The sequence below is a fragment of the Gorilla gorilla genome, chromosome 6 (assembly GCF_029281585.2).
Source record: "Gorilla gorilla gorilla isolate KB3781 chromosome 6, NHGRI_mGorGor1-v2.1_pri, whole genome shotgun sequence".
NCBI classification, from domain to species: domain Eukaryota; kingdom Metazoa; phylum Chordata; class Mammalia; order Primates; family Hominidae; genus Gorilla; species Gorilla gorilla.
This window is the reverse complement of record NC_073230.2, coordinates 123,497,045-123,523,998: the sequence shown is the minus strand read 5'-3', so window position 1 is coordinate 123,523,998 and position 26,954 is coordinate 123,497,045. Positions and strand designations below refer to the sequence as shown.

Sequence of the window (26,954 nt, the reverse complement as noted above, 5' to 3'; positions counted from 1 at the left end):
GTGAACTCTAATGTAATCTATGGACTCAGGGAGATAATGATGTGTCAGTATAGGCTGAACAGTGGTAAAAATATACCACTCTGGTTGGGATGTTTATAATAGGAGAGGCTATGTGTGTAGGAGGTATATGAGAAACTCCTAACTTTCTCTCAGTTTTGCTGTAAACCTAAAACTAATCTGACACACAAAAAAGTGTTAATTATAAAGAAGATGGCCAGGCACAGTGGCTCACGTCTGTAAGGCCAGGAGTTCAAGACCAGCCTGGGCAATGGTGAAACCCCATCTGTACAAAAAATACAATAATTAGTCAGATGTGGTGGCTTGTGCCTGTGGTGCCAACTACTGGGGAGGCTGAGGAGGGAGGATCGCTTAAGCCTAAGAGGCAGAGGTTGCAGTGAGCAGAGACTGTGCCACTGCACTCCAGCCTGGGTGACAGAGCCAGACTGCATCTCTAAATAAATAAATAAATAAATAAATAAATAAATAAATAAATGGAAGAAGATAGTAGCAACAAATCCAATCTGTCCGTGTGCTTGTGTGTGTGTGTGTGTGTGTGTGTGTGTGTGTGTGTGTGTGCATGTGTTTATGTGAGTGTATCTTCTATTGGCCTTTGCCTGCTGGCTCCTGGTTCTCTACTGCTATAGATTCACATTCTTTGCTGGCTCATTCTTCCTTTACCCAGTGTCTTGTCTTGCAACTTCTCTGTGCTATCTTACTCTTCAGGATCTCCTTAAAAATTATGGGACTCTAGTCTCCCGTATATTACATGACTTCCAAAAATGCATCATCTCCAACTCAGTGCTAACTGCCTACTGAACACACAGATATCCCACTTCTCAAACAAAACCAATTGTCACTTTCAACTTCCTACTGCCTATGGTCAAAACCTGCTATTTTTGTGTTTTAGGTATCACCAGGGTCACAACCTGCCAAATACAGATAACCAGGTATAAAATTACAGAAATCTCAATTTCTTGTTTTTCTAATTGTCAACATGCTTTTAAAAATCAAGTCGTTGTATTCTTTCTTTTCTTTCTTGTTTTTTGTTTTTGTTTTTGTTTTGAGACAGAGTCTCACTCTGTTGCCCAGGCTGGAGCACAGTGGTGGTGTGATCTCAGCTCACTGCAACCTCTGCCTCCCAGGTTCAAACAATTCTCCTGTCTCAGCCTCCCAAGTAGCTGGGACTACAGGAACACGCCATCACACCCAGCTAATTTTTGTATTTTTAGTAGAGATGCGGTTTCACCATGTTGGTAAGGCTGGTCTCGAACTCCTGACCTCAGGTGATCCACCCGCCTCAGCCTCCCAAAGTGCTGGGATTACAGGCGTGAGCCACCGTGCCCGTCCTTCTTTCTTAAATCTGTCTTATTTCCTTCTCCTATCCTTCCCCTAGTTAAGATGACGATGATTGGTTTTTCTGATAACACACTCTAATTGGACACATAGACTCCAATATTTTTTGTCATTCCAGTGACTGCTTTCTATTGCTCTAAGGATATCTTAAGTAGGATGGTCTAGTTATGTTACATCCACTTCCTTACTCAAAATCTTAAAGAATATTTAAGGTCCTTTTAAAAAGGCACTTAAAACTTCAAATTCTGGCATTAGCCCATACAATAAGAGGCTACATATGCCAATAAGATTTTTTTTAAACTTTACCTCAAATAAACCTCTCCTAACTACTTGTTTTTAATTCCTCAGTACAATGATTGAATCTCTCCTTAGAGTGCATAGATTTTTGAATCCTAAATTATGTATTTCCCATTTTCATAATCTAAATTTCTCAAATATAGGTGATAACTCATAATTTTACTGAAAATTCTGCTTAGCAACACGAGTTATCCATAGTATATGCTCAGTGAATATGTGTTGAATGGAATTATCAAGGGAGCTATGTAAGAATAATTCCAAAAGTGTGAGTTAGACAAGTATGATACACAATATTAAAAAAAGGAATTAATCCATGTGAACTGTGTTGGTGAAAAAGCATTCATGTGCAACAGTAACTGAGTTCGGGCTTGCATAACCAGTAGAAGTTGATACACAGGGAAGAAAACGAAACAGGCTATGGGGGGACAGAAAAAAAAACGGAATATGGTATGTCTGAGAACAGAAGCAGAAGGTAGGGAAAGAAAAGAGCCCGGTTTGGGGTGGGCGACAGTCACAGCAACAAAACTGTATGTGCTAATTAACAATAGTAGAATTGATAGGTCCCAGATACTTATCTAGGACTGATCTAGAATCATAATTTCTCGAAAGAATTCTGTAACCTCTGTACCCATTTCTATCACTAGTGCTATGAATATATTTTATGGGATAAAAATTTTATGTTATGAACTTAGTATCTTTACCTGATCAATCCAAGCATCTATCCTGGGCTTTATACATTGAGTGTCCAATATTTAAATATCAGACTTAAAAGTATTGTCTTATCTCCTTTTCTTAGAATTTCAAGATCAGGATGGCACAACAGATCCACTAACCACTTATTTTTAACTGTTAATACATATTTATCTGACACATAGTAAACAAACAACTGGAAAAGCCTGGGAAACCCTCAGATTTTGGTCCTTTCTATAAAGCAATTGGTCCTTCCTGAATGTATAGTCTAAATAAAGAGAAAATGTGAAGGATTAAGGCTTGGTAACCATTAGGCTTATTCTTTTAACAATTAGAAACTAAATTTCTATTGCCTTATATATGTTTTTTAAGTGTCCTTTTTCTCCTAGCTGAAGTCCTAATAAAAGAACATAAGCAATAAATCTACAGTCTGGAAATTTCACAATTCACTTTAAAACATTTCTGAGGAAATCACTGAGGAACATTAAATTTTCCTTTTCTAAAACCTTGACCTATAAATAAAACAATGTCACAGATCTGATTGAGACCTTAAAAGTGTCCTAAACAAACCACATGTAGTCAAGTAATATGAATGGTAATTTTAAAAGTGATCATGATATACATCTGGTTTTTAAAGCTTTTTCATAGGTAAATGTGATTAGCAACATTTGGAAAAACAGAGTGATTTCCTTATTTGACAGATACATAGAATTAAAACTAAAACAAATGGCCTGGCAAAATTAATACATATGAACCATGAGTCAAGACTAAAGAACTATCAGATCATCAGTAGCTCCCTCTTGAATTCAATTAATAATGGGGAGATATTAAGGAAGTCACTTTTATTCTTTAACACTTTTTTTCAATTGTAAAATAAAGGAGTTGAATTAGATGAACTATAAGGCCCCTTTTAGCTATAATACACTATCAGTCCATATAGGATGAAAACAGATGTTAAGCAGACATCCCTTCCTCTGAATTTTGGCAATCTGGCAATGTAGTAACAGGGCGCAACCCTTCCAAAATAGCAGTACCTACTCAGGTAATATAAAAGGAGAAAAGAGTAGTTACGCAAAAAGTATGTTTTCCAGCCTCAATATAAAAGACTTCAAGAGATATAATCTCTTATACCTACAACTTACAGGCAACAAGGATACGGAAGGAAATAAGGATAAAACAACAGTACATTTGTTATTCATATTAATTGAATTTTGTATTAATGATCTATGCACCAGAAAATGATCTTCAGGTATATGTATATGATACACTAGAAATACTGAATTCCTAAACTTTTAAGCTTGTTTATTCCATTCTGAGGACATCATTTTGGTAACACTTTCTCTCTACAATTGCACAACTCTCTGTGAATTTATGAATTATGCTTAATATAATGAGAATTTATCTCTGAGATGTTTGCTTGATGCCTCCCCTTTATTATAATCTCTTATGATGACGTTTCTTACTCTCATTCTATACTGTCTGTTGTATGCCAGACTAAATATTCTACATATAAAATTCTAAATTATAGCATTACTCATAAAATATTAAATATATAACATATGTAGTCTGAAGTATAACGTTATAACTAGTATTCTGGATCTGAAGAGTAGATGGTTTCTTCCAATATAATAAAATATCTCACAATATCTCTCTTAAGAGAGATCAGGAGGAAGTCTGGTGGAAAAGAAATCATGACTTCATGGAAAGGAGCTAAGGAGCATGATTGTGAGAGCCTGAGCATTACAAACTGTTCTTGATGCTAAGTATTTTAAAGGTTCAATTTTGAATTCTCTAGCTTGGTATAAGACTTCATCTGATTAACAGTATGAATCTATTTGCATAAAACTTATCGTTATGATAAAGAATAGGATTATTTGAAAGTAAATAAGTGCAATTTCATCTAAATTGTCTGATGCATAAAGTTATTATAGCACAACAAAACTCCAGTGATAGTAGGCTTTCTGAACGCCATTGTTAAAGTTCAGCATGTAGCTTCAGGTTTAAGTTTTGTTGTTGTTGTTGTTTTTCAGGTTTAAGTTTTAATGTCAGTGGAAGTCCTGTGCTGCTTAACCTGACATCCTATGTATTGAAATTTATATTTTAAAAATCCTGTTATTTAGAAATATTTTTAAGTAAATACAGTACTGCATAAACTATGCCAGTTATAAACATTTGGTTCCATAATTTTTTAATCCTATGCATAACAAACAATTCATTCACCTAATGAAAATTACAAATCTAAAACATGTAACTTCAATAAGAAAGAAAAATGAACTGCACACAGAATTGAATAAAGACACATGCACACTCTTTTATATAATTGCTTAGATATGTGTATGTATGATGTATGTTTGTATGTGTATGAGCACAATTCTGAAAATTTATACACTAAAATGACAAAGCATTTTCTACAACTTTCAATTATGCTAAAATAAGATGATGTGGAAATAGACAGGGAACAGAAATACAAATAGTAAATACAGAATACACATTTCCTTAAGCGATGTTTAGAAATACGCAAAAACTATAGAGCAAACGGTTAGAAGTTAATGACAATTATATGTCATATTTGTAGAGACTATCACTAATAGCTCATTACAAATAACTTTAAAATGCAAAATACAGTCTGTCCTAATAAGCACCATAAATGAATATTATTGCCACATACATATTCTAGTGTGTGTATCAATTTATTTGATGAAAAATATATTAACAACAACAAAACCACTGACTAAATTAATAATCCTTTCATCAGCCCCCAATTTCTGCCACACTAATGCTTTGGTGAATCATCAAGGGGAGTAAATTATTCATTATAAATTTCAAAGACGATCCTCCATTGAAAAATGTCTGCTACTGGTCCTTCTTGGAACCAACATCAAGAATATTCTTGGCAATCTCAAATATTACAATGAAATAGAAGGTGAGGGGCAACCACTCAGGAGAAGTTTCTAGAACAAACTGAGATCAGGGAGCTTACATTCCAGCTGAGAGGGGTGTGTAAAGATAATTACTAATATGTTGAATTACAGTAAAAAAAAGATTAATCAAGAAATTGCATACAAATGTCAGCCAAGGCTTTAAAAACAAAAACCTGTATTCTGTTTCAGATGGATACAGCATCTGGAATGTTTTTAACAGTAACCCTAAACATGGTCACTGTATTATATCTTTATGGCATTAACAAAACAATCTATAACATAAGTGTTTGAAACATTTAATTATCTTAAGTTTATTTCTTACTGAAGGGCCATAGTATGAATACCATCATAATAATCAATAAAACCTACTCAAAAATAAACACAGTAAAACAATGAATTCAAGTGTACACCACACATCTTTTTACAAATGTATACAGTATTTTATAAAATACTGTAAACAGCTTTTATAAAAAGGGTACTGTGAAAAAAATTACTGCAACATTATCCTTGGTTAATTGTTTTCAGCATGTTAGTTAAAACTGTCAACACTGATAAGTAGTAATTTATCTTTAACTTCAGGTTACTCTCTGCTAATATGTTTATAATATAGGAAGGAAGAAAAAAGTAGAGGTAATTCAACATTGCTGCATGTATTTCCTGACTTTGTATCTTCATGTGCTTTAGCTGGATACAGACAATTGGGGGACAATCACTTTTCCTTACATATTTTAGCTATGATTCTTCTTGGCTGCCAGGCATCATTTAGGTCTGGTAAGGCAGAGTTCTGTCTCTTCCACTTAGCTGTCTTCCACTTAACAAGTCAGAAAGCATTTGGAGAACACTATTTTTTGTGTGAGTGAACAAGTCAGTATTCAACTTAAATCGATTAATATAAAGACTCCTCTAAGTGGATAACACTGCCATCTGTCTTGGCTGTGACCCAAGGTACAATGTCCAATGCCCCTTTTAGTGTTAATACCAAAAATACACTTAAATTTACATCCAACAGAATTGACTCTTTCATCCAAGCAAGAGTATATTGATGCTATTACAGATACTGACTCAACATCTATTGCATGTTTACTATGTGTTAGTCATTATGGTAAGTACTTTTTAGGGTTATCATATTTAATTCCCGTTACCACCTTATGAGGTAGGTAGTATTATTGTTATAATTTTACAGACTGAGAACGTGAAGCAAAGCAGAGTTAAGAAACTGGCCCAGTTAACAAACCAGAAAGCTGACTGTAGAGCCCACAGGGTGGATTATTTGGTGTTGTATAGGATTTATGTAAAGCCTCAAGAGAGAGATGAATTTGGAACACAAATAAAAAGATATTTTAAAAAGCATCACTATCCCTGTTTTCTTATTTCTTCCAACCCAGCATCCCCATTAAAAATGAACCATTCAGGAGATAATCATAGTAAAGACCTGTAGGGAGAAAGATCAAATGTGGCCAGTGTAATTTAATTTGAATGGAAAATAAAGCAGTTATACCAAGGCTAGGCAAGTTTCATTTTCAGATTATAGGTACAAGACATTTTGTTCATCAAAAGATTCATCTGGCTCAATGCTAAAGGTTTTAAAAATAAGAGCCAAAGACAAAGACCCTAAGCATTCCACATAATTGCCTTCGCAGTTAGAACTAACTGGCAGAATCCTATGTAAAACAGTATTCACTTAGGTGTAAAAACCTGTAGGCAACACTAACAATAAGATTACTTGCAGATAGGTGTTAATGAGGTCATTCAGGCAGATGAGGTGCCAACAGGGTATAGTTAGAGAGTAGTGAATGAACTTGGGTTACTATCTTGTAAGGAAGCCAAAGATTGTGAAATTTAGAATCTTGGCAGAGTTACTCATTTGTAGAGCTGTTTGATAAATCAGGAAAAAAAGAAAGGCATGTATCCTAGTACCGAAGTTTGAAAGAAAAGTAAAATAAGTGAAGATTTTTTTTTCAGATTAAACTAGACACTATTTGAAAAAACTGAATGTGAAAAGCAAGCATTGAAAAGTATTCTCTAACAATGAAGCTCTCTTACTCTGATACCCTCATTTTTTAAAGCCAGAAATTAATGCCTTTTTATCTATTAAATCCAAAGTTATAATAAGGACATTATATTGTTACTCTTAGAATAGTGAATATACAATCGAAGGAGCCCAAATATTTCTTTAAATACAACAAGTAGATAAAATTTAGAATCACAATTTTCACATAAAGATAAGTGCATACAATTACTGCCCAGTATTGCAATGAATTGATAGAGGCACATTAAATATAATTTATTAGTGAGTACATTAAAATATCACTGCTGTTCAACAATGTAATAGAGAGGTACAATACTCAGGGGATGGCCAATGTTTGATGGTTATCAATAAGCCAAGACACCAGAAAAAACCCTATGAAAAAATATTTTTATTGCATGTTTTGCTAGTAAATTGATACAATTATATCTGAAAAAGGATGGTATAATGAAGAGCTTTTGACCCCTGTTTAATATCAAATATGTAATATTATTTCCTTGGGATAATTTGGGCTTTAACCTTCATTTGGTAACGTAAGTGGTTTTCTCTCCCTGCAATTTTTGGCACTTTACTTTAGGCTTGTTAATAAAATTAAGAGATTTTTATTTTTTAAGTGAATTGGGTGTGATAGGAAGAGTAAAAATTAATTTAATCCACCAATTTGGAACATGTGCCTGAAAATTTTGGCTTGTATGGTGTGTGTGTGAAGGCTGATCAACCACGGAAATAATATGTGTGACATTAAATTAACACTTTGATAGGCATTATGTAGGCTCTCTTAAAATTTGCAGACTATTGTAATAATTCACAATTTATTATAAATGTCAGTTACATAATGATGAAAAAATATGGCAGGCTTTAGGTACCCCATCTATCTTTTTGACCTCTTTCTTCCTTTTAGCCCACCAGTACTCTTACGGTGTTCCAGACTACCACTCTGGCATATTGGTACTTATAAATGCAATGAATACTAAAACAGAACCATGTCCATCACATAGCAATTGTCAATTACGAATAATATAGTATTTTTTCTGGTTAGTATATTGATTTTAAATCACATTATGTAGCCATTTTAGCATGCTGAAGTTTATATATAAGGTAATCAATAAAGGAAAATAAGCAGTTAATATTACTTAAATAATATTTCCCTTGTGTTGTGAAGCCAAGAAGCCCCATTTGTAAAGTCACTCAATGACCAAGATGAAGTATGAAATTGGCACACTACAGAGATGGCAAAGATCTGATGGCAAATGCACTGCTATGCTCCTCCTTTCCCACCAGCCATACCAGACCTCACTAACTCATACTGGTGCTCTTTCTATCTGAGAGATGAGATGCAGTCTCAGACACATGGAAGAACCTCAGACTTCTACTCAACACTGCATTCAAAGCAGCCAAGAACAATTTGGGATACCTTTGGAAAGACCAATACACTGGTCATCACAAACTTGGGCAACAAATTCAGCTTTACCATTGAGAAATTACATGGCCTCTGGTGAATCATTTCACTTCTTCATGTCTCATTTTCATTCTGAAAATATGTCAGTGAAAATATAAAGTTTTGATGGTATAGATTTCTTTTCTCTCATCAGTAGAACAGAGATTTGTTTTAAATGGTAGAAGTAGTTTTAGATAAAGAGCAAACACTATTAGCAGTTAAGCCAGCTCACTCTTCAGTGTAACGAAAACAATTTTTCCATTGGGATTATTTTAGGAAAAAGTGTTACTAATTAGGAAAACTGTCCCATTTTTAATGTACTATTTTTAAAAGTAATTTTAAGTTAATTTTCTTTATTAAGTTAAAGTATATAATTGCACTTAATGTTTACCTAAAATTTATCTTCCTTTAAAATATACAGAGAATACTTAGAAATTAAGATTATTTTAATCTTTCACATGAACTTAATTACATCATATCAGCAAAACTTAACAAAATTTTTAAATTTTTGCTATTTTTCTTTCAAATGTTGTTACAAAAAAGCTTAGGGGGACCAAATACTATAGGATTAAAGTGAATGAGGCCACAAACCAGGTAATTTCAGGTCTCTCTGAAGCCAGCATATATAACATTTATTACCCATCCTTGACATTCACTATTTCTCTTTTTTTTTATATTTACCATTTCTATAGAATAGGATATGTTATTGCTGCTTCCACTTTTGAGTTTATTTTGTATTGCAACTAACATTTTTAAAAGTTTCATATTTTCCATAAATATCCTTTCATTAATTTGACACTATTTTTATTGAAAACATTTTCTGTCTTTTTAACCAAAGTATGAAATTAGATATTTCTTCTTCATTCAGGAAGACACTGATTGTATATGAGTATTAATTTTGTTGTTGTTCGCCAATTATAATTAGGAAATATTATGTATAGAGTAGTAAAAGGTAAATAAATTTTGGCTGAGTCAATTTAGAAATACTCTAGCCCATTGAGCCTAAATAAATACATCAGCTCTTAAGGAAACAAGCAAAAGTTGTGTATAGTAGTCCTTTGGTATGTGTAGGGGATTGGACACACATAGATACCAAAATGCATAATTGCCCAAGTCCCTTATATAAAATGATGTACTATTTACATATAACCTATGCACATCCTCCTGTATACTTTAAATAATCTCTAGCTCACTTATAATACTTAATGTAAAATAAATGCTGTATAAACAGTTGTTACAATGTTTTCTTTGGGGAATAATGATAAGGAAGAAAAATGTATGAACATTTTCGGTACAGATGCAACCATCCATTTTTTCCCCAAATATTTTGGATCTGTGGTTGGTTGAATCCACAGATACAGAACCCATGACTGTGAAGCGCTGACTATATGTGAAAATACATGACTTATATGTTTCAAGATTTCTTAAGAATGCAGGTAGAATCTATGCTCAATAGAAACATGAAGTTGCTTTATTTAAAAATTCTTGAATGGAGACTTGAGGATTACTATCCATTTCCAAGGATAACTGCTATGTGAATTGGGCCACATAAGCAATTTTCACCAAATATTATAGTCCAAAGTGACAAGTTACACTCACTCTAGTGGCAGAATGTTTAAAAGGCCTTGGTATATTTATATGACAACTTGAAGAACATGGAACAGCAATTTTGTTCTAAAACATGTGTTGAATCAACTCATTATCTATGTCCATTTATTTTCTGCATATCAACACTCCCTCATCAAATTATTCCTAAAAGTTCAAGAAAAGTGTAGTGGTGTTAAAGCCTTTATATATTTAAGGTAGTCAAATCACCTTAACTGTGAAATGTATATCTAGTGAAACATAACTGAATTGAGAACAAAAGAAGCAAGAGAAAATCAACTAATTACATCTGTATCTTAACATTAGTTGTATCTTGATTATCTGCACCAATGGAAGGGATTGGCTATAGAAAATCACATATAATCTATTTAGTGGGACTGGGTCCATGGCCTTGTGCCTAGTAGCTGAATTTCTAATTGCCCAGTGTAACTTACTGCAAATGTGTTGTGAGGATGCCCATCACCAGAAGAGTGGCCACAGATACATAATTTTGTTTCTGGAAGCAATTCCTAGGTTAAACAAAGAGAATCAGGAGTTGGCTTTTTTTTCAATCTTAAGGCTTGTGCTAATAACGTACATTATCATTTTTAAAAATCATTTTTTGGAATTATTATCTTGGTAGGTCAAAATAGGAAAGAATATTCCATCATTGTCTCACAGTTAAGCAGTATAGATTTTAAAAATAGAAATAATTTGGCAGATGGGAAGTTGAATATTTGGACCATAATAAATTAACCCATAACCAAAAAATCCACTGATTATGTACCATGATACTGCTGTAGGAACCTTACTTCCCACTTGTAAGCTAAGAATCATAAATACTCCTATATATTTAAATGACACTGCAATTTTGGTGTATGGGATGTTATTTGTTCTTAAAATGTAATCATCAATAATTTTGAAAAAGCAAACCTCTGACTTGTAATCAATTGTAACCAGTACAAATGAACATAAATCCTGTCCTACCATGTCATGTGAGAACGATCACAATAATTTATTTAAATAAACTGCTGTGGTTATGCATTATTACATAAAAATTATTGCCACTAAAATGTATCTAAGACTATGCAACCAACCTCCATAATATCTGTTAAAACCTGTTGAATTGTACCATTTGCATTGAAAACTACTCTATATACTCAAATGTATAGTTTGCATTTTTATCTGTAAAAGCAAAGTGATTATTTATTGATAAATGACATGGAATGTCATTTTTTACCTAAGTAGCATTAGACATTTCAAAGATTTTGTCTGAAGGGCAAAAGGATTACACTGCATTTGAATAGACCACGTGACAACACATCCTTAGACTTCATGTATGATATGAAAGGATGATCCCCATTCATAAGATACACAAGGGAAATTATAACTATACCAGAAAAGAAGAAAAGCAAGGAGGGATGTGTTAAGGGTGTCAGGGAGTATTTGTAGTGGTTTGATGCATGTAAATATTACATCTTATAAATAATTCTTTTCAAATACATCTATGAAGTTCAGAGGTTATGTTTAAGAAATGGATTGTATATGCTTTACATGACGACATGCCATTTTCTTGAAGATAAGAGCAACATTAATTCAAACAGGAAAAATGGCTTCCAAAATATCCTTTTCCCTCTGTTTCTTAGGAAGAAGTATGTCACCTGATGCTAGCAGATGAAGACTGGGGGAAAATGTTCAAGTTATATTTTGCTGTCAGAATTCAACAAATACATTTTCATCTAAATTATTTTGTCAACAGCCTTGTGCTACTCTTGCTAACCTTATTTGGCACCAGTGCATAATTAGATACACAGGGGTGTGACTCCAATTGAAGGTGTTGGCATTGTAGCACTCTGTGAAAATATTAACTATGAGGTTAACTCCAATTTTCTCTTCTTTAATTAAATGCACATGGTACTAATGAGGTAACCTACTGTTCCTTGATAGCACTAATTAGCTAAGAGGAGAGTACACTCTCACACTGCAATTTAAACCTAAAAATAAGGTTGAAATATGCTAATTGCAGGCAATTTAAAACAGTACAAGTTGAAGAACTAGTCATAATAAGAGAAACTGACTGCTTTACAGCTAGGCAGCTGTAACTTTCGTTAAAATCAAAACAAGCCACATGATTTTTGGACTGCTATTTAACAAGGTCATAAGCATCCTTAAAAAATGAAATGCTATTCCATACCATAACAATAAACCAGACTAACACTAATAAAGCCCACAGATAGACGCTCATTTACATAAAAAATAAGTGATTGTCACAATAACTCCAAATCTGTCATGACACTGTTTATATTTAATACTGAAAATTAAACTCTATAAATAAGCAACACCACCTTAAATTATTTCACAAGCACCTATGTTAAATAAAATATCATAATTTGTGTCTCCAGCATTAACAAAACATGTTGGGATCCTGGAGTTTTGTCATCCCAGTCAGGTCAGAAGGTGATACAAGAACAAGTCTCACTCCTGGAGGAGTACATAAACAGGAAATATTGAGATAATGTACAAGTACAGTAATAAAAATAAACAAAAATACTACGGAATAAAAGCATACAGTTAATGCTACTGATCCCTTAAACGTAACCATCCCTTAAATGGTAATTTAAGGGATACAGGTGCCAAAATATTAGAAGGATTTCATTAAAAAAGAGGTTTTCATTAGAATTCTTCTAGTTTTGTAGCTTTGGGATGGAAGCTGCCTGAGGCTTCACCGTGAGAATGTTCCCCATTTTTAGCTCAACTGACTCAGAAACATAACTTCATAAACCTAACCATAATATTTCAAACATATCTTCTTTAGTTATTATCTCAAATATTTCCCAAATTTTAACAAAACAACCTTGACAAAAAACAAACAAACAAAAACAAAACAAAACAACCCCCCCCCAAAGAAAAAAACCACAAGACCATGAAGAACCTTTTGATTCATCAACAAGGATATATTTGGATTGGTACACAGTATATACTCATTATTTTTCGATTCCCTAAAATCTATGATATATCTTATTTTTATCAACCAAAAACACTGACTAACCAAAACACTCCTATCAAATCATTCCTGCTAACATAGAGATAAATAAAGCATATTAAAATGATACTGTCATTAATCTATCCATAGGAACAAGAGACACAGAACTGCCCCCGACACTGAGGGCTCATAGTGACATTTCTCTGTCCCTGTCACTCTGCATGCAAAATTATGAAACATAACAGTTAAACAATCAATAAAAAGTTAAAAGGCAAAATTTGTGAAAAGAGAAAGTCAAATTAATCTAAATTTTACTGAAGAACAATAACTTAGAAGTAAAATAATCTATTGAAAGGCAAATGCTTTTAAGTAACTCTCAATAGTTTCTGCAACTGAAAGTATGTGAGAATAAACTTTGCACTATCATTAGCCCATCATCATATCTTGCCAACAGGTTTGGTTGAAGAAATTGTGCTTTGAAAACCCCATCCAGTTTCTTCTCATGGCTTCCCTAAAGCTTTCTATGACAGGCAGAGACAGAATGTTGGTAAGAGATGCAATAAAACTCTGATCAACCATGCTTTAACAGACCCATGAAGCCGCAGGTTTGTAAAGAAGTAGCAAGACGAATAAAATCAGACAGTCACTTAGAAATGGATCTCCTGGAGGCAACCTGACATAACTCCAGCAAATCACAGGGAAACACAATGTGAACGGATATTTTAAGTGTTTGCATCTGTTTCTAATAAGCACCAAAGAATCTTTTAACAGTGAAAAGGCCAGACAATGTACTTGAATGGACTTTCAACATTAACTTCAGAAGGAATCTATTCTTCAATTAAATGTGAATCATTGTAATTTTTCTTTTAAAACAATAAAGAGTAAGTCATTTAGTGCTGAACATAAGAATGCTGGCTCTGGAGATAGTATGCTGAGCTTCAGATCTTACACTTACTAGTGGTGTGACCTTGAGCAAAATACTTAGCTTCTCCTGTCCTCTCTCTCTAGACAGAGGATAATAAGTAACATCATCATAGGGTTATTAAATATGTTCAATTGTAAAGTAATTAGAACAGTGCTGATACCCATATACTTAACATTTATTAGCTATATACTTATTTGTTAGCTGTCATTATTGCTTCAAAATAGTACTCAATTTTCAGATAAAAAGAATTATTGTTTCTACTATGTATAAAATGCTATTACATATTATAAAGGTTACAAAAATTCCCAAGACATTGTATCTGTCTTCAACCTATCAGTAGACTTCATGATACATACTAAAGACTCTCCTATATGAGTAAAGAAATATTTTTTTCCTTTTAGAAACCTGGTGCAGCAAAGCAAGACATTAATATAGGTGTGTTCATATTTAGTGATAAGGTGAAATGACTTGTAAGAAAAATAATATTTTTTGCAAGGTTGATGAAGTGTAATTTTCATACAAAAATATATAATATATACATGGTATTAATATTATATATTGATCTTTCCTAACAAATGAAAATATTTTAAATTATTTGATATAACTTGTTTCTTGAGGTTGGTTGAAAGGACCCTCAAATTTTTCTTTAACATGTTTAAAACTTTAGTGTCTTATAATATTTAGGATAAAATAATATCTGAATGGAATAGTGGTTGTCTTAGTACATTTATGTTGCTATAAAGGAATACATGAGGCTGAGTAATTTATAAGGAAAAGAGGTTTATTTGGCTCATAGTTCTGCACGCTGTACAAGAAGCATGGTGCTGGCATCTGCATCTGGTGAGGGCCTCAAGTGGCTTCCACTCATAGCAGAAGGGGAAGGGGAAACACATGTGTAGAAATCACGTGGTGAGAGAGTAAACAAGAGTGAAAGAGGTGCCAGACTCTTCTTTACAACCAGCTCTGTGGGAACTAGTAGAGTGAGAGATCACTCACCATCACAAGGATGGCACCAAGACATTCATGAGGAATCCACTCTCATGACCCAAACACCTCCCGTGAGGCCCCACCTCCAACACTGGGGGTCATATTTCAACATAAGATTTGGAGGAAAAATATCCAAGCTATAGGAGTGGTCTACATTTTAAAAGTGCAAAAATGAAAACATCAATGTTCAGCTAGTCAAGAAGTATGAACATTCTTCACATGTTATAAAACAAATCAAACTTTAAAACAATAGCCAAAATAAACGGTTGATTTGCCTTTCTGCCCCTCCAACTGTTTTGTTGCGTTTGCTGATTTGATGGCTTGTTTTTAGGACATCCATCATATCTGATGGAAACTGTCCCAGGGACAATGTAGCTATTGGGTTGTGCCAAGATAACACATTTTAGCTTTGCAAATTCATACAACTTCATCCTTCTCCAGTCCATTTCTGAAAAACAAATTTTAAATTGCCTAGGTCAGACAGAGAAGATGAAGAAAAGAGAAATCATACTTGAAAACTGTCTTGAGTATTCCACAAGACAAGTGGATCACAGAAGTTTTTCTCTTGTTTGGAGTCAGTCAACAAGAACCAGAGATTACGTATCTCAGAGGACCAAATCTAAGTAAGTGCATGCCTAAAAAATTTTCATTCTTTATTCTGATATAGTTAGCCTTGTCTTACTTTCTTTTGTGACACAGACTCCAAGACCTGTACAACATTGAGAAGATGGTGGTGTGGACTGAGGAAGGAAAGGAAGTCCAGGGAGATAAAATTATTTGTAAAAAGTTATGCTTTTATTTACTTATTTTGAGGCTACTGTGTATCACATATCTGACTATACAGGTTCCCAAACTTGAGCATGTAAAATAATCTTTGGTGAAGCTTGTTATGATTGCGTATTCCAGGCTACTTTCCTAGAGATTCAGATTCATAAGATCTGGTATAGTGTCCAGGGATATGCATTTTAACAAGCATCTTGATTATTGTGGTTTAGAAGGTCTATGATCATACTTTGAGAAATATTGCCCTCTGTTCAGGATATTTGCATGACAGGTATTTTTTCCTTCTTTTAGTCCATTATTCACTTAGTCAACGCTTTTCAGTACCTACTAGGAGCTATAAACTATATTAGCCATGTGGATATAAAGGTGAATGAAAATGGTCCCTCCATCCAAAGGAGACTGGAAAATAAAAGAAGTCTTGTAAATTAGGATACAACAACATAAGTGCCATTTGCATGGACTCCTGATTTTTTTTTTGTTTTTCTTTTTTGTATCTGAACCTCTTTGGCAATCTGATAAAATCTAGAATAGCCTTCTCAGAAAAAAAAAATTGGTTGCATACAATAAAATAAGGCATTAGAAAAAGAGAATTATATTGAGATTCAGTTCTCAAAATATTTAAAAAGCTACATTTGTGAAATATTAATGTTATTTATTAATGAATTAAATAAGATATAATAGCATATTTAATGAATTAATAAGATATAACAACCACCACAATTTTGAGTAATGGGCACAAATAACATTTCTAGATTTTTTTTTTTTTTGACAGGGCCTTGCTCTGTTGCCAAGGCTGGAGTGCAGTGGGGCAATCTTGGCTCACTGCAGCATCCACCACTTAGGATAAAGTAATCCTCTCACCTCAGTCTCCTGAGTAGCTGGGACTACAAGTGCATACCACCATGCTCACCTAATTTTCTTTGATTTTTGTAGAGACAGGGTCTCACTATATACTCCAGGCTGGTCTTGAACTCCTGGGCTCAAGTGATCCTCCCACCTCGGCCTCCCAAAGTGCTGAGATTATAGGTATGAGCCACTACACCTGGCCATATTTCTAGATATTTTTTATCAACTGTGATGAGATAGGAATATTTTTATAATTTCTATCACTGACAATGTCACAGATACTGTTAACAATACTGTGGTATGTTGCCTACATTCCTAATAGAAGAATATGTTGAGTTTCAATTGGGAATAAAAATAAGAATATTTTTTCTTCCATTAAAGTTCATAAACCTCCTGAATTCTATCCATGGATCCTAAGTTTTAAAGCCCCCATATTAGAGAGAAATACATTGTTGAAGACGTAAAAAGTACAGTTTGACCATATTGAAAGAAGGCATTTTCTAGCTGGCTCCCAAGAAATGAGTAGGAATTCATTGCTTAGGAAAAAGAAGTAAAAAAAAAAAAACAGAAAGGGAGAATGCAAAAGGTTTAGGATTATGCTGACAATATGTGATAGTTTTGGTAGGAGTATGCTATAAATGGGGCCAGCTGCTGAGAGACAAGGCTAGAAAGATTAGGACTACGAAGAGTTTTGCAGATCAGGAATTAGTAGTGTTTTTTTTTTTGACAAGTAGAAAGCATGAGGGTGTGGGTTCAGACTGGAATTGGATGGCAGCCTAAGATTCCCAAAGATTCATTAGACAGTTACTTCTGGTAAGTTCCAAAGCAGTAGCAGTTACATGAAAAAAGGATACCCAATTTGAGGACCAGCTAACTTCTAAGGATTTGACGACTACCTGAGTGACTGAGAGAGTAAAGGATAAGGGACGTTGGAAGCAGACTGTGATGCCACTAGAAAGACAGCAGAAACAAAGACGATTTTTCAAGAATGAAAGAGAATTTGGTTCATCTGGAAATAGTAAATGAGAAGTTGACTACTGAACATCTAGGTGGGTGTTTCTGGAAGACTTCTGGCTATACAAGACTTAAGTTCAGGTGACAAGACAAGAAATATAAAGACCTGAGAATCAGCAACTTATGTAGTGGTAATACCACAAGGAGTGGATAAGTTCTGGCAGTGAGGTCATCTAAAGGAGTAGTTCTCAGCCCACCTTGTGGGTGAGCATCACACGCAGAGCTCTGTATATATAATGATGGTGGCATTCAACTTCCTGATTTAACTGGGCTTGGTGGAGACCAGGCATTTTAACAAATAAACATCCCAAGTAATGACAATATGCAGCCAGAGTTTTTGGACCACTGATATAAAAGTTAACAAAAAAAGTTGTAGGCAGGAGATGGGGAAAAGACAACAAAACACAAAGAAGAGGAATGTTAAGAGAAGTTGTATCAAAAGTCTCAAATGTTTTGACAGGATCTACTAAGGTAAGAATCGAATTCAACTCTCTGAAGTGGTCAGTCATATTCAATAGAACTATTTCAGAAAGGTAGTGATGTGGTTTGGCTATGTCCCTACCCAAATCTCATCTTGAATTGTAGTTCCCTTAATCCCCATGTGTCATGGGAGGGAACTGGTGGGAGGTAATTGAATCATGGGGGCAGGTATTTCCCATACTGTTCTCATGACAGTGAGTAAGTCTCAAGAGATCTGATGGTTTTATAAAAGGGAGTGTCCCTGCACATGCTCTCTTGCCTGCTGCTATGTAAGATGTGCCTTTACTCCTCCTCTTCCTTCCACCATGATTGTGAGGCCTCCCCAGCCATGTGGAACTGTGAGTCCACTAAATCTCTTTTTCTTTGTAAGTTACCCAGTCTCAGGTATGTCTTTACTAGCAGCGTGAGAACAGACTAATACAGGTAGTAACGAAAGAAAACAAGGTATAATGTGTCAAAAAAGGAATGGAAGATAAGTGTAAACAATTCTTTCTAATGGCCTAATGATGAAGAAAAAAAAAACAGGGTTAAGATAATTGTCTGATATAAAACTAATATGTACATATGAATGTGATTTTGTTTAATTGGTTTTTGTTTTTAAAGGTGGGAAGGGAAGGCACACAGAGAAATGGGAGACTGAAGACATAGGAATGAAGATGTGCAGCTGACAAGACAAGGTTCTGGAAGAGGTGGAAAGGGGTAGGTATCATGCACAGGAAGAGAAATTGGCCTTGGAGAGAAATCTCATTATGATACAAAGGGATATAATCAGAGATGCTAATATAAGTTTGTTTTGGGAGTAGAGATGAGAGAGGCAGAGGGAGTTCTTGCCTGGTGGCCTCTAAATTTTTTCTCTGAAGTAGAAGGTGAAGTCACTGACAACAGGGAAACAGGTGTGACTTAAGTGCTTTAAGGGTACAGTGAAGGCTAGAAACTGATGCAGGGAGAGAGGCAGGGTAAGGTGTCTAGAGACTTCTGAAACAATTGCTAAACATCAGTGAACACTAGCCTAAAGTCAGAGAACCAATACTGCCTGATATTGTGATTCTCTATAGGAATACTCAGTAGCTTGCTTAGGAGTAGGAATAAGAAAAGCCACAGCTTGGGAAATGGAAGAACAAATGCGCAGGGTCAGAAAGGATGATTCAGAATAGTGAGTGTTTAAGGTCATCCTTAATCATGGGATACAACATGATCAGGAAGAAGTCCAGGTGGGTGGAGGTGGTGGTGGGCTATATGTGGGAATAACAAGAGAGTATGGTGCAAGAGAACATAGTGCGCAGAATGGGAATTCCTTAGGTCCACCAATTCAAAGTGATTTTAAAGAACCGGCCCAAGTTAGACATGGTGGCCCATGTCTGTAATCCCAGCACTCTGGGAAGCTGAGGTAGGAGAATGACTTGAGCCCAGGAGTTAGAAGCTGCTGTAAACTATGATCATGCTACTGCACTCCAGCATGGGCTATAGAGAAAGACCATGTCTCAAAAAACAAACAAACAAACAAAACCCACCACCAAAAACAACAAAAAAGATAGGTCCAAGGTCATGGAGAACACTTTTAAAGGAATCGATTCATGAATGTTTATAATTTTTATGCTTGTTTTCTTCATGGATTAGTGTAAAGTTTTAAAAGCAGTATATTTTCTTTTACCTGGTAAGTACACGCATGACAGGTGCCATTCATTGCTAACAAACTCAACATGTAGATCCAAATTTACAAAATTAAATAAGAGATTACTATTTCCTTAAGAGAAGAAATTACTCAAATTAAAAGAGTAGTTTAGACAGTATTTATTTAAATAAAAGGCAAACTTCTTTAAAATACATTTGATTTTTAAATAATCTTTAGGAAGATACTGCATAGATTGAGGTATAATTGCATAAATTAGTGAGTCTTCACACACAAATACATTACTTGGTGCTATTGTCCAGTAGTTTTCTATTGTCTTGAGTTTCCTTGGTGTTGAAAGAGTAAAATTCTTCGAGAAAAAAAAATTTTGATATCAAAACAAGGCTGCAGTCTAGTAGCAAACCAACTCAAAGATAACATAGACGAAATCTGTTGATATTGCCTACCCAGCATATACTTCTCTATTTGTTAATAGCACCATTTTTTTCTTTGGGGACTACCTTAATTCTGTACCCCATTACATGCAAATTGGTGGGACCGGCCCAAGGGCGGGTGATACAAGTTAGGCCAATTAAATTCCCTCTCCCAAGAACTTGATTTTTGAGGTATGTGACATGTGCATAATAAACAGCAGGATTTCATTGAATCCAGTGACAGGTATGCAAGCAGCCTATTAGATTCTGCTCTGCTTTTTGCTCCTTCTGAGACCAGATTTTTGCTTAGCTTTGCCTTGTATTTTGTAAGCAACTCTATATCCTTTGAATAAAGTCTACTATTATTTTTTAAAGATTTCTGTGACTTGAAATCAAAGTTAAAATTAACAAGATAAATTTAATGTACATATTTCAGTCAATAATCATACTGTCAAAATTAGGATTAAATGTTAATAGCTTTTTGGAGCGAATTTTGGGTTACAATCCATTTATATGGAACAGACCAAAGATAAGACTAAAAGTCATGATCTTGCCCTCATTTTTCATTGTTTGCAAACTTAAGTGAAGTAATTAAAAATTGCTATTATAATTTCAGTTCTTTTTTTTGGCGGAGGCGGGGGAACAGGGTCTTGCTCTGTCACCCAGGCTGGAGTGCAGTGGCACAATCTCAACTCACTGCAACTGCTGCCTCCTGAGCTCAAGCAATTCTTGTGCCTCTGCCTCTCAAGTAGTTGAGATTACAGGTGTGTGCCACCATGCCTGGCTAATTTTTTTAGTATTTTTAGTATTTTTAACATTTTTAGGTTTCCCTATGTTGGCCAAGCTGGTCTCAAACTCCTGGCCTCAAGGGATCCACCCGCCTCTGCATCCCAAAGTGCTGGGATTACAGGTGGGAGACACTGCACCTGGCCACAATTTCACTTTTATAAATATATTCTTCCATCCCTAAAATATCAGCTTGTATAATCAGACTTTACATTGTACAAAGCACAACTTAATATGTAAAAATGGCAAAATAAAACTTGGGGTTAAATACAAGATAGCAACACAGCACAGTTTATTAATGGGTGTTTGCATATTTTGTTTTTATCATAATTTAACACTATATACTCATTCCACTTTTCTTCTTTAATGGATTCTAAATTTAAAATAACACTTTTCTTTTTATTAAAAGAAAGGCTAGCTTAACAAAGAAAGTTTAGTGGCAGCCAGTGTCCCAATGCAGACACCATAGGTATTTGAAGGATTTGAGATTTTAAAGTACTTTATATTAACCCATTAAATCCATTGACGTTCCTAAAGTAAGATTTTAAATTAATTTTAAAATGAGATTTTTTTTTTTTTGAGATGGAATCTTGCTCTGTCAACCAGGCTGGAGTGCAGTGGCACAATCTTGGCTCACTGCAAGCTTTGCCTGCCAGGTTCATGCCATTCTCCTGACTCAGCCTCCTGAGTAGCTGGGACTACAGGCGCCGGCCACCACGCCTGGCTAATTTTTTGTGGTGTTTTTTTAGTAGAGACGGGGTTTCACCGTGTTAGCCAGTATGGTCTCGATCTCCTGACCTCGTGATCTGCCCGCCTTGGCCTCCCAAAGTGCTGGGATTACAGGCGTGAGCCACCACACCCAGCCAAAATAAGATAGTTTCAGATTAAAAAGGAATTAACAAGAGTTACAGAATATAACAGTGTCAAATTCAGATTTTTCACACTGTTTTTAGTCAATCCCCTTCTTTTTCACTTCAAAAAGCTGCTATCATAGCTGGCACTAATTGGCACCCTTGTTAGAAATCGCAGTAGAGGCCAATAATAGAAAGAGGATATGGACACCTCTTATCCAGAATCCAGGCTGTCTCCACAGATAGGTAAGGCTGAAATCAAGGAAAGAGCAGATGACATGGCTGTTGTCTGTGAGCAGGCTAAGATCTACACTTGTTCACTGTGTACATATACAACTTGAATTTGCAGGAATGCTAATCAAGTATCTTTCATGTGTCTAAAGTCACTGAAAAACAAAAGATGTGCATAGTGCTCCTGTAAGTGATATAGTTATTATATTTTGAGAGAGCATGAGGGCAGCAGTCAACAGGTGCTTCTGACATGAGATATCCCTGCAGAGTACTTATGGACTATTGCATTTTTGTTTACTTGTATGCATGTTTGCTTTATTCAAGAGTTTAAGCGTTTTTGAAAAAAAATAGGTAGCTGGATTTCTTATGAACATTTGGAGAGTGAAAGAAAAAAATTTAACATATATAATAATTATTTAATAGACGAAACAAAGAGATTTAATGTATACATTGCCATCTCAGTTCTGTGGGACACTACAGAACACCAACCACTAGGTTAAGAATCAGCTGCAAAGTCAAGTTAGGAGCCACTAACCTCAAGAATGCACAGACAAATCAGGAAGGCAAACTATTAGTGATGAGTTTCATATTAAGTATACTATGACAGACGTATGCACTGGTGAAAAGGAAGCATAGAGAAAGGGTTCTTATAGGGCAGATGAGATAATAAAGGACTCTAGGTAAGAATAAATGGACATTAGTATACAAATGGAGACGGGGTGGGGTAAAGATGAAGAACATTTAAGACTAAAGAAGTAGACATCATAAAGGCTTGAAGGTGTCTGACCCCCTGATGTATTCTGAGAAGCAGAGACAGTCCCATAAAGTCAAACAAATTAATTTTAGGGAAGAAGGGTGGTAGGATAGGGTTGGGGACAGAAAGAGAAGCAAAAACCAGCTCTTCAAGAGCCCCATATAAAGCAAAGTGGCCTTTGTGAACTTCAGATTTCTCATTTTTGTGTACACCACCTGTCTTTTCTCTTGGAGGATAAATGAAACGTCAAATACATAAAAAGATTTCTGACATATCTGGAGTCCTATTAGTGTTATCCTCAAGAAGTAACTACGAAGAATGCAGAATGAGACAAGATACTGTTTTAAATAAAGATTTAATGGTAATTTATTGATGGCAAGCAATAACTTTTTGTTTCTATAAACTCTACCTCCTCTTTCTTCCAGTTGATACCCTATGACTTCATACGTGTTTTATTACTTAATATTCTTTCTTAGATTCCTCAAATACACTAGTAATCTCTAGTATATTAAAAGTCAGGGGTGGGTGCAGTGCCTCACGCCTGTAATCCCAGCACTTTGGGAGGCCAAGGTGGGTGGATCACGAGGTCAGGAGTTCAAGACCAGCCTGGCCAAGATGGTGAAACCCCATCTCTACTAAAAATACAAAAATTAGCTGGGTGTGGTGGTGGGCACCTGTAATCCCAGCTACTTGGGAGGCTGACACAGAGAACTGCTTGAACCCGGGAGGCAGAGGTTACAGTGAGCTGAGATCGGGCCACTGCACACCAGCCTGGGCGACAGAGCAGGACTCCATCTCTAAATAAATAAATAAATAAAGAAAGAAAGAAAGAAAGAAAGAAAGAAAGTCAGTTCAGTGCCAAAATTCTTGTTGCAAAATTCTGCTTTTGAGAACAGAAGAGTACTACAATATAACTTATCTGAATTGCATTGCCATTAGAGATACAAAAATAAATTTTGTAGTACCAAGCACAAAGTAAGAAAATAATTTGACATGGTAGTACATTTTCATTTGTAGGAAAGTTTTGTGATAAACTGAATAAGAAAATTTTGAAAACAGACAATCTTAACTCAATTTTATAATGCAGCACTAATTAGGAAGTGAAATGGACATTTTAAAATTTGGGAGTCAGAAAAAAAATACTTCTTATTACATTTAACATGAATATTGCCCCTTTCCTATTTAGAGCATTCAGAGCATAATTTCACAGATGATATATGTTTGTCTTAATGCGATTTTCAGACTACATCTAATGGAAAATGCCTGGTTAGGATTAAGAGACATAGTACAGATGTAAAACTACATTTGCATGCAATTATTTCTAAAACAAATGCCAGGGTACAGAATCTACTGAAATGGCTTTCAGGATGGCTGGCACAACATATTAAACCAGCTTCCAATCTCTGAGTAAGTCTATATTCTGAATATTTCAAATCAAGACACTGAGCACAGAACAACCTTAGATTTTCCACCTTGACTCATTGTTCAACAATGTATGAAAACAGGGTTTGAGCCCAAGAATTTAATGTAGAGATTTATTAATTTTTAAGCAAAAGTCTTTCTTGCTTAATGTAAAAACTGTATTTTACACATTAATTTCAAGAAATGAAAAATAAAATTGCTAAAAAAAGGAAAATAATATAGTAGGCAGAATAAAACAGCATAGTAACAGAGTAGATGTATTATATAGCATTTAGCTTGTTTTACAGTTTTTTTCAAAAACAATACAAAAGATCTTTAAAGTTACTAATTTTTTCTTAATAGAAATCTCACTGTAGCTGATATTCTTACAGAGATATACTTTTAAGCAATAAACTAGAAAAAAACTATTCAAAATAATTCTGAAGTGCATTTGTTGTGAACTTAATCAGAAAGCTTATCAGCATCAATAAATGCTGTGCTTATATAGGGTATTATGCTTTCATAGAAGAACTGACCATGGATGTCCTCAGAGTTTGTGGATGAGGCAAACCCTTTAATTACTTTTTGGTGGTCTTTTCCGTTGGAATGTATTTTTGGATTAGAACTTGATTCAATGAATGAAGCATGAAGATTCACTGCAATATCTATTATATGTAAAGAAAAACACTATCATATTATAATTTTTTTCCAAATTCACAAAGTACCAGCATCTCCTTTACTGTATGCTTTACTCCTTAGGGGGGAGCAATTCAGATTATGATCATCCCTAGGAATGTATGCAGGGACTGGAAGATGTGGTAGTTCCTTTTCTGATCCCTGCAGGGGAAGCAGCAGCAGCCCTTGGATCAGCTTCTGCTTATCTGGTGTTGGTCTCAGTGGCAGCTCCTTTTCTTGCCAATAAGGATAAATGAGGAATAGAGACTGCATGTAGCATATACAGAGGCTTGTTGGCATCTCTGATTATGATTTGGTCCCCATAAGCCTCTTACCCCTCCTCACTTTGATGTGATGTAGAGGGAGGAAACCTGGAGGAAGAGGACTAGTGATTTAAAAACTAAAACTCCAGCAAAAAAATTCTTACCATTTGACATGAAAATTCTCATGATGCCAAGAAAAACTCCAGTAGTAGTAGTCCATCACTGCCATTTGCTTTTTCTTTCATATTAAAAGTTATTTCATATATTGCTGAGTAAACATGTAATTTCATTACCAAGTCCACTGCCATGTCAACAGTGGTTCCTGACAGGTAGAGATGAGGGAGGTATAGAAGACAAGGGAATAAAGAGATTCAGAGTCATTCCTGTAGAATCTTCTATTCGTAGTGATGATGGAGATCCCCTCCATGGTGGAGCCATGTAACTTTCATCCCTTCCTTTTCTCTTTTTAATTGTTTGTTTGTTTGTTTGTTTTTGAGACAGTCTTGCTCTGTTGCCCAGGCTGGAGTGCAGTGGTGTATTCTTGGCTCACTGTAACCTCTACCTCCTGGGTTGAAGCGACTCTCCTGCCTCAGCCTCCCAAGTAGCTGGGATGACAGGTATGTAACACCACATCTGGCTAATTTTTGTATTTTTAGTAGAGACGGGGTTTCACCATGTTGGCCAGGCTGGTCTTGAACTCCTGACCTCAGGTGATCTGCCCACCTCAGTCTCCCAAAGTGCTGAGATTACAGGCATGAGCCACTGTGCCCAGCCCCTTTGCTCTATCTTAACCACAAAACAATATACCTGGGTTTCATAAAATGAAGACATTCAAGAAAAGATAATATTCACATGTAATACCTTGTCATCCCCTTGTCATTACTTTGATCTCATTTTCTAAAAATGAAAATGAAAAACCTGAACAGCAACTAAGAGGCACTATATTATCAGTAACAAAGGAGTAAAAGGCACATGGTTTCGAATCAGACTGACTTGAATTCACTTCCAGCTCAAACTACCAGCTACTTGACTGTAGATAATGTAATTTAACCTTTCTAAGCCTCAGGTGCCTATTCTGTGAAATGAAAGAGCATAAATAAACACATTACCAGGTACACAAAGTAAGCACTAAATATACGCTACCAAAGCAAATTAAAATTATAAATGCTTCAGGATCTCTGTTTTGTTAGAGAAAAAAGTATTTAAAAAGTAATGGGAACATCTGACTTGTGAAACCTCTCTGGTTGATTCCTTGGTCTTCTTTTTCGCTGGCCCTAGTCACGCATGTAGATATGATGACTCATACTACTTGTCATTAAAGAGCCTAGAAGACTAGCCAGGGACTAAGAGAAAGCCCTTTTTTAGATACAAGTGTCTGAACCCTGACATTAGGCAATCACAAAATCATCATACAGATACGTGGATGAACTAGTAGTAAAAGGCAAAACACCAAAATTAGAATTTAAGCATTTTTAACATTAAAATACCATTGAAAGTAACTAGATGCTATGAAAAAAATTAGTATTAAAATAAATGTAACGCAATTTCTGGAAAGAATTTATTGACAGTTTAGATCTATAAAGATGAAAAGCTAATATGAGTTCTAAATTAGAAAATATGTTA

At 35.0% G+C, this 26,954-nt stretch overlaps 1 protein-coding gene across 28 annotated transcripts in view; it reads right to left on the bottom strand.

Moving 5' to 3' along the window:
• Positions 1–26,954, bottom strand: part of FOXP2 (forkhead box P2) — a 603,320-nt gene that overhangs the window by 111,270 nt on the left and 465,096 nt on the right. For 10 of the 28 annotated variants that reach the window (XM_055392142.2, XM_055392140.2, XM_063708031.1 and 7 more), the window contains one exon: positions 10,765–10,839. In XM_055392142.2, the coding sequence (XP_055248117.1) occupies positions 10,765–10,839 (75 nt within the window). 28 annotated transcript variants of the gene reach the window in all.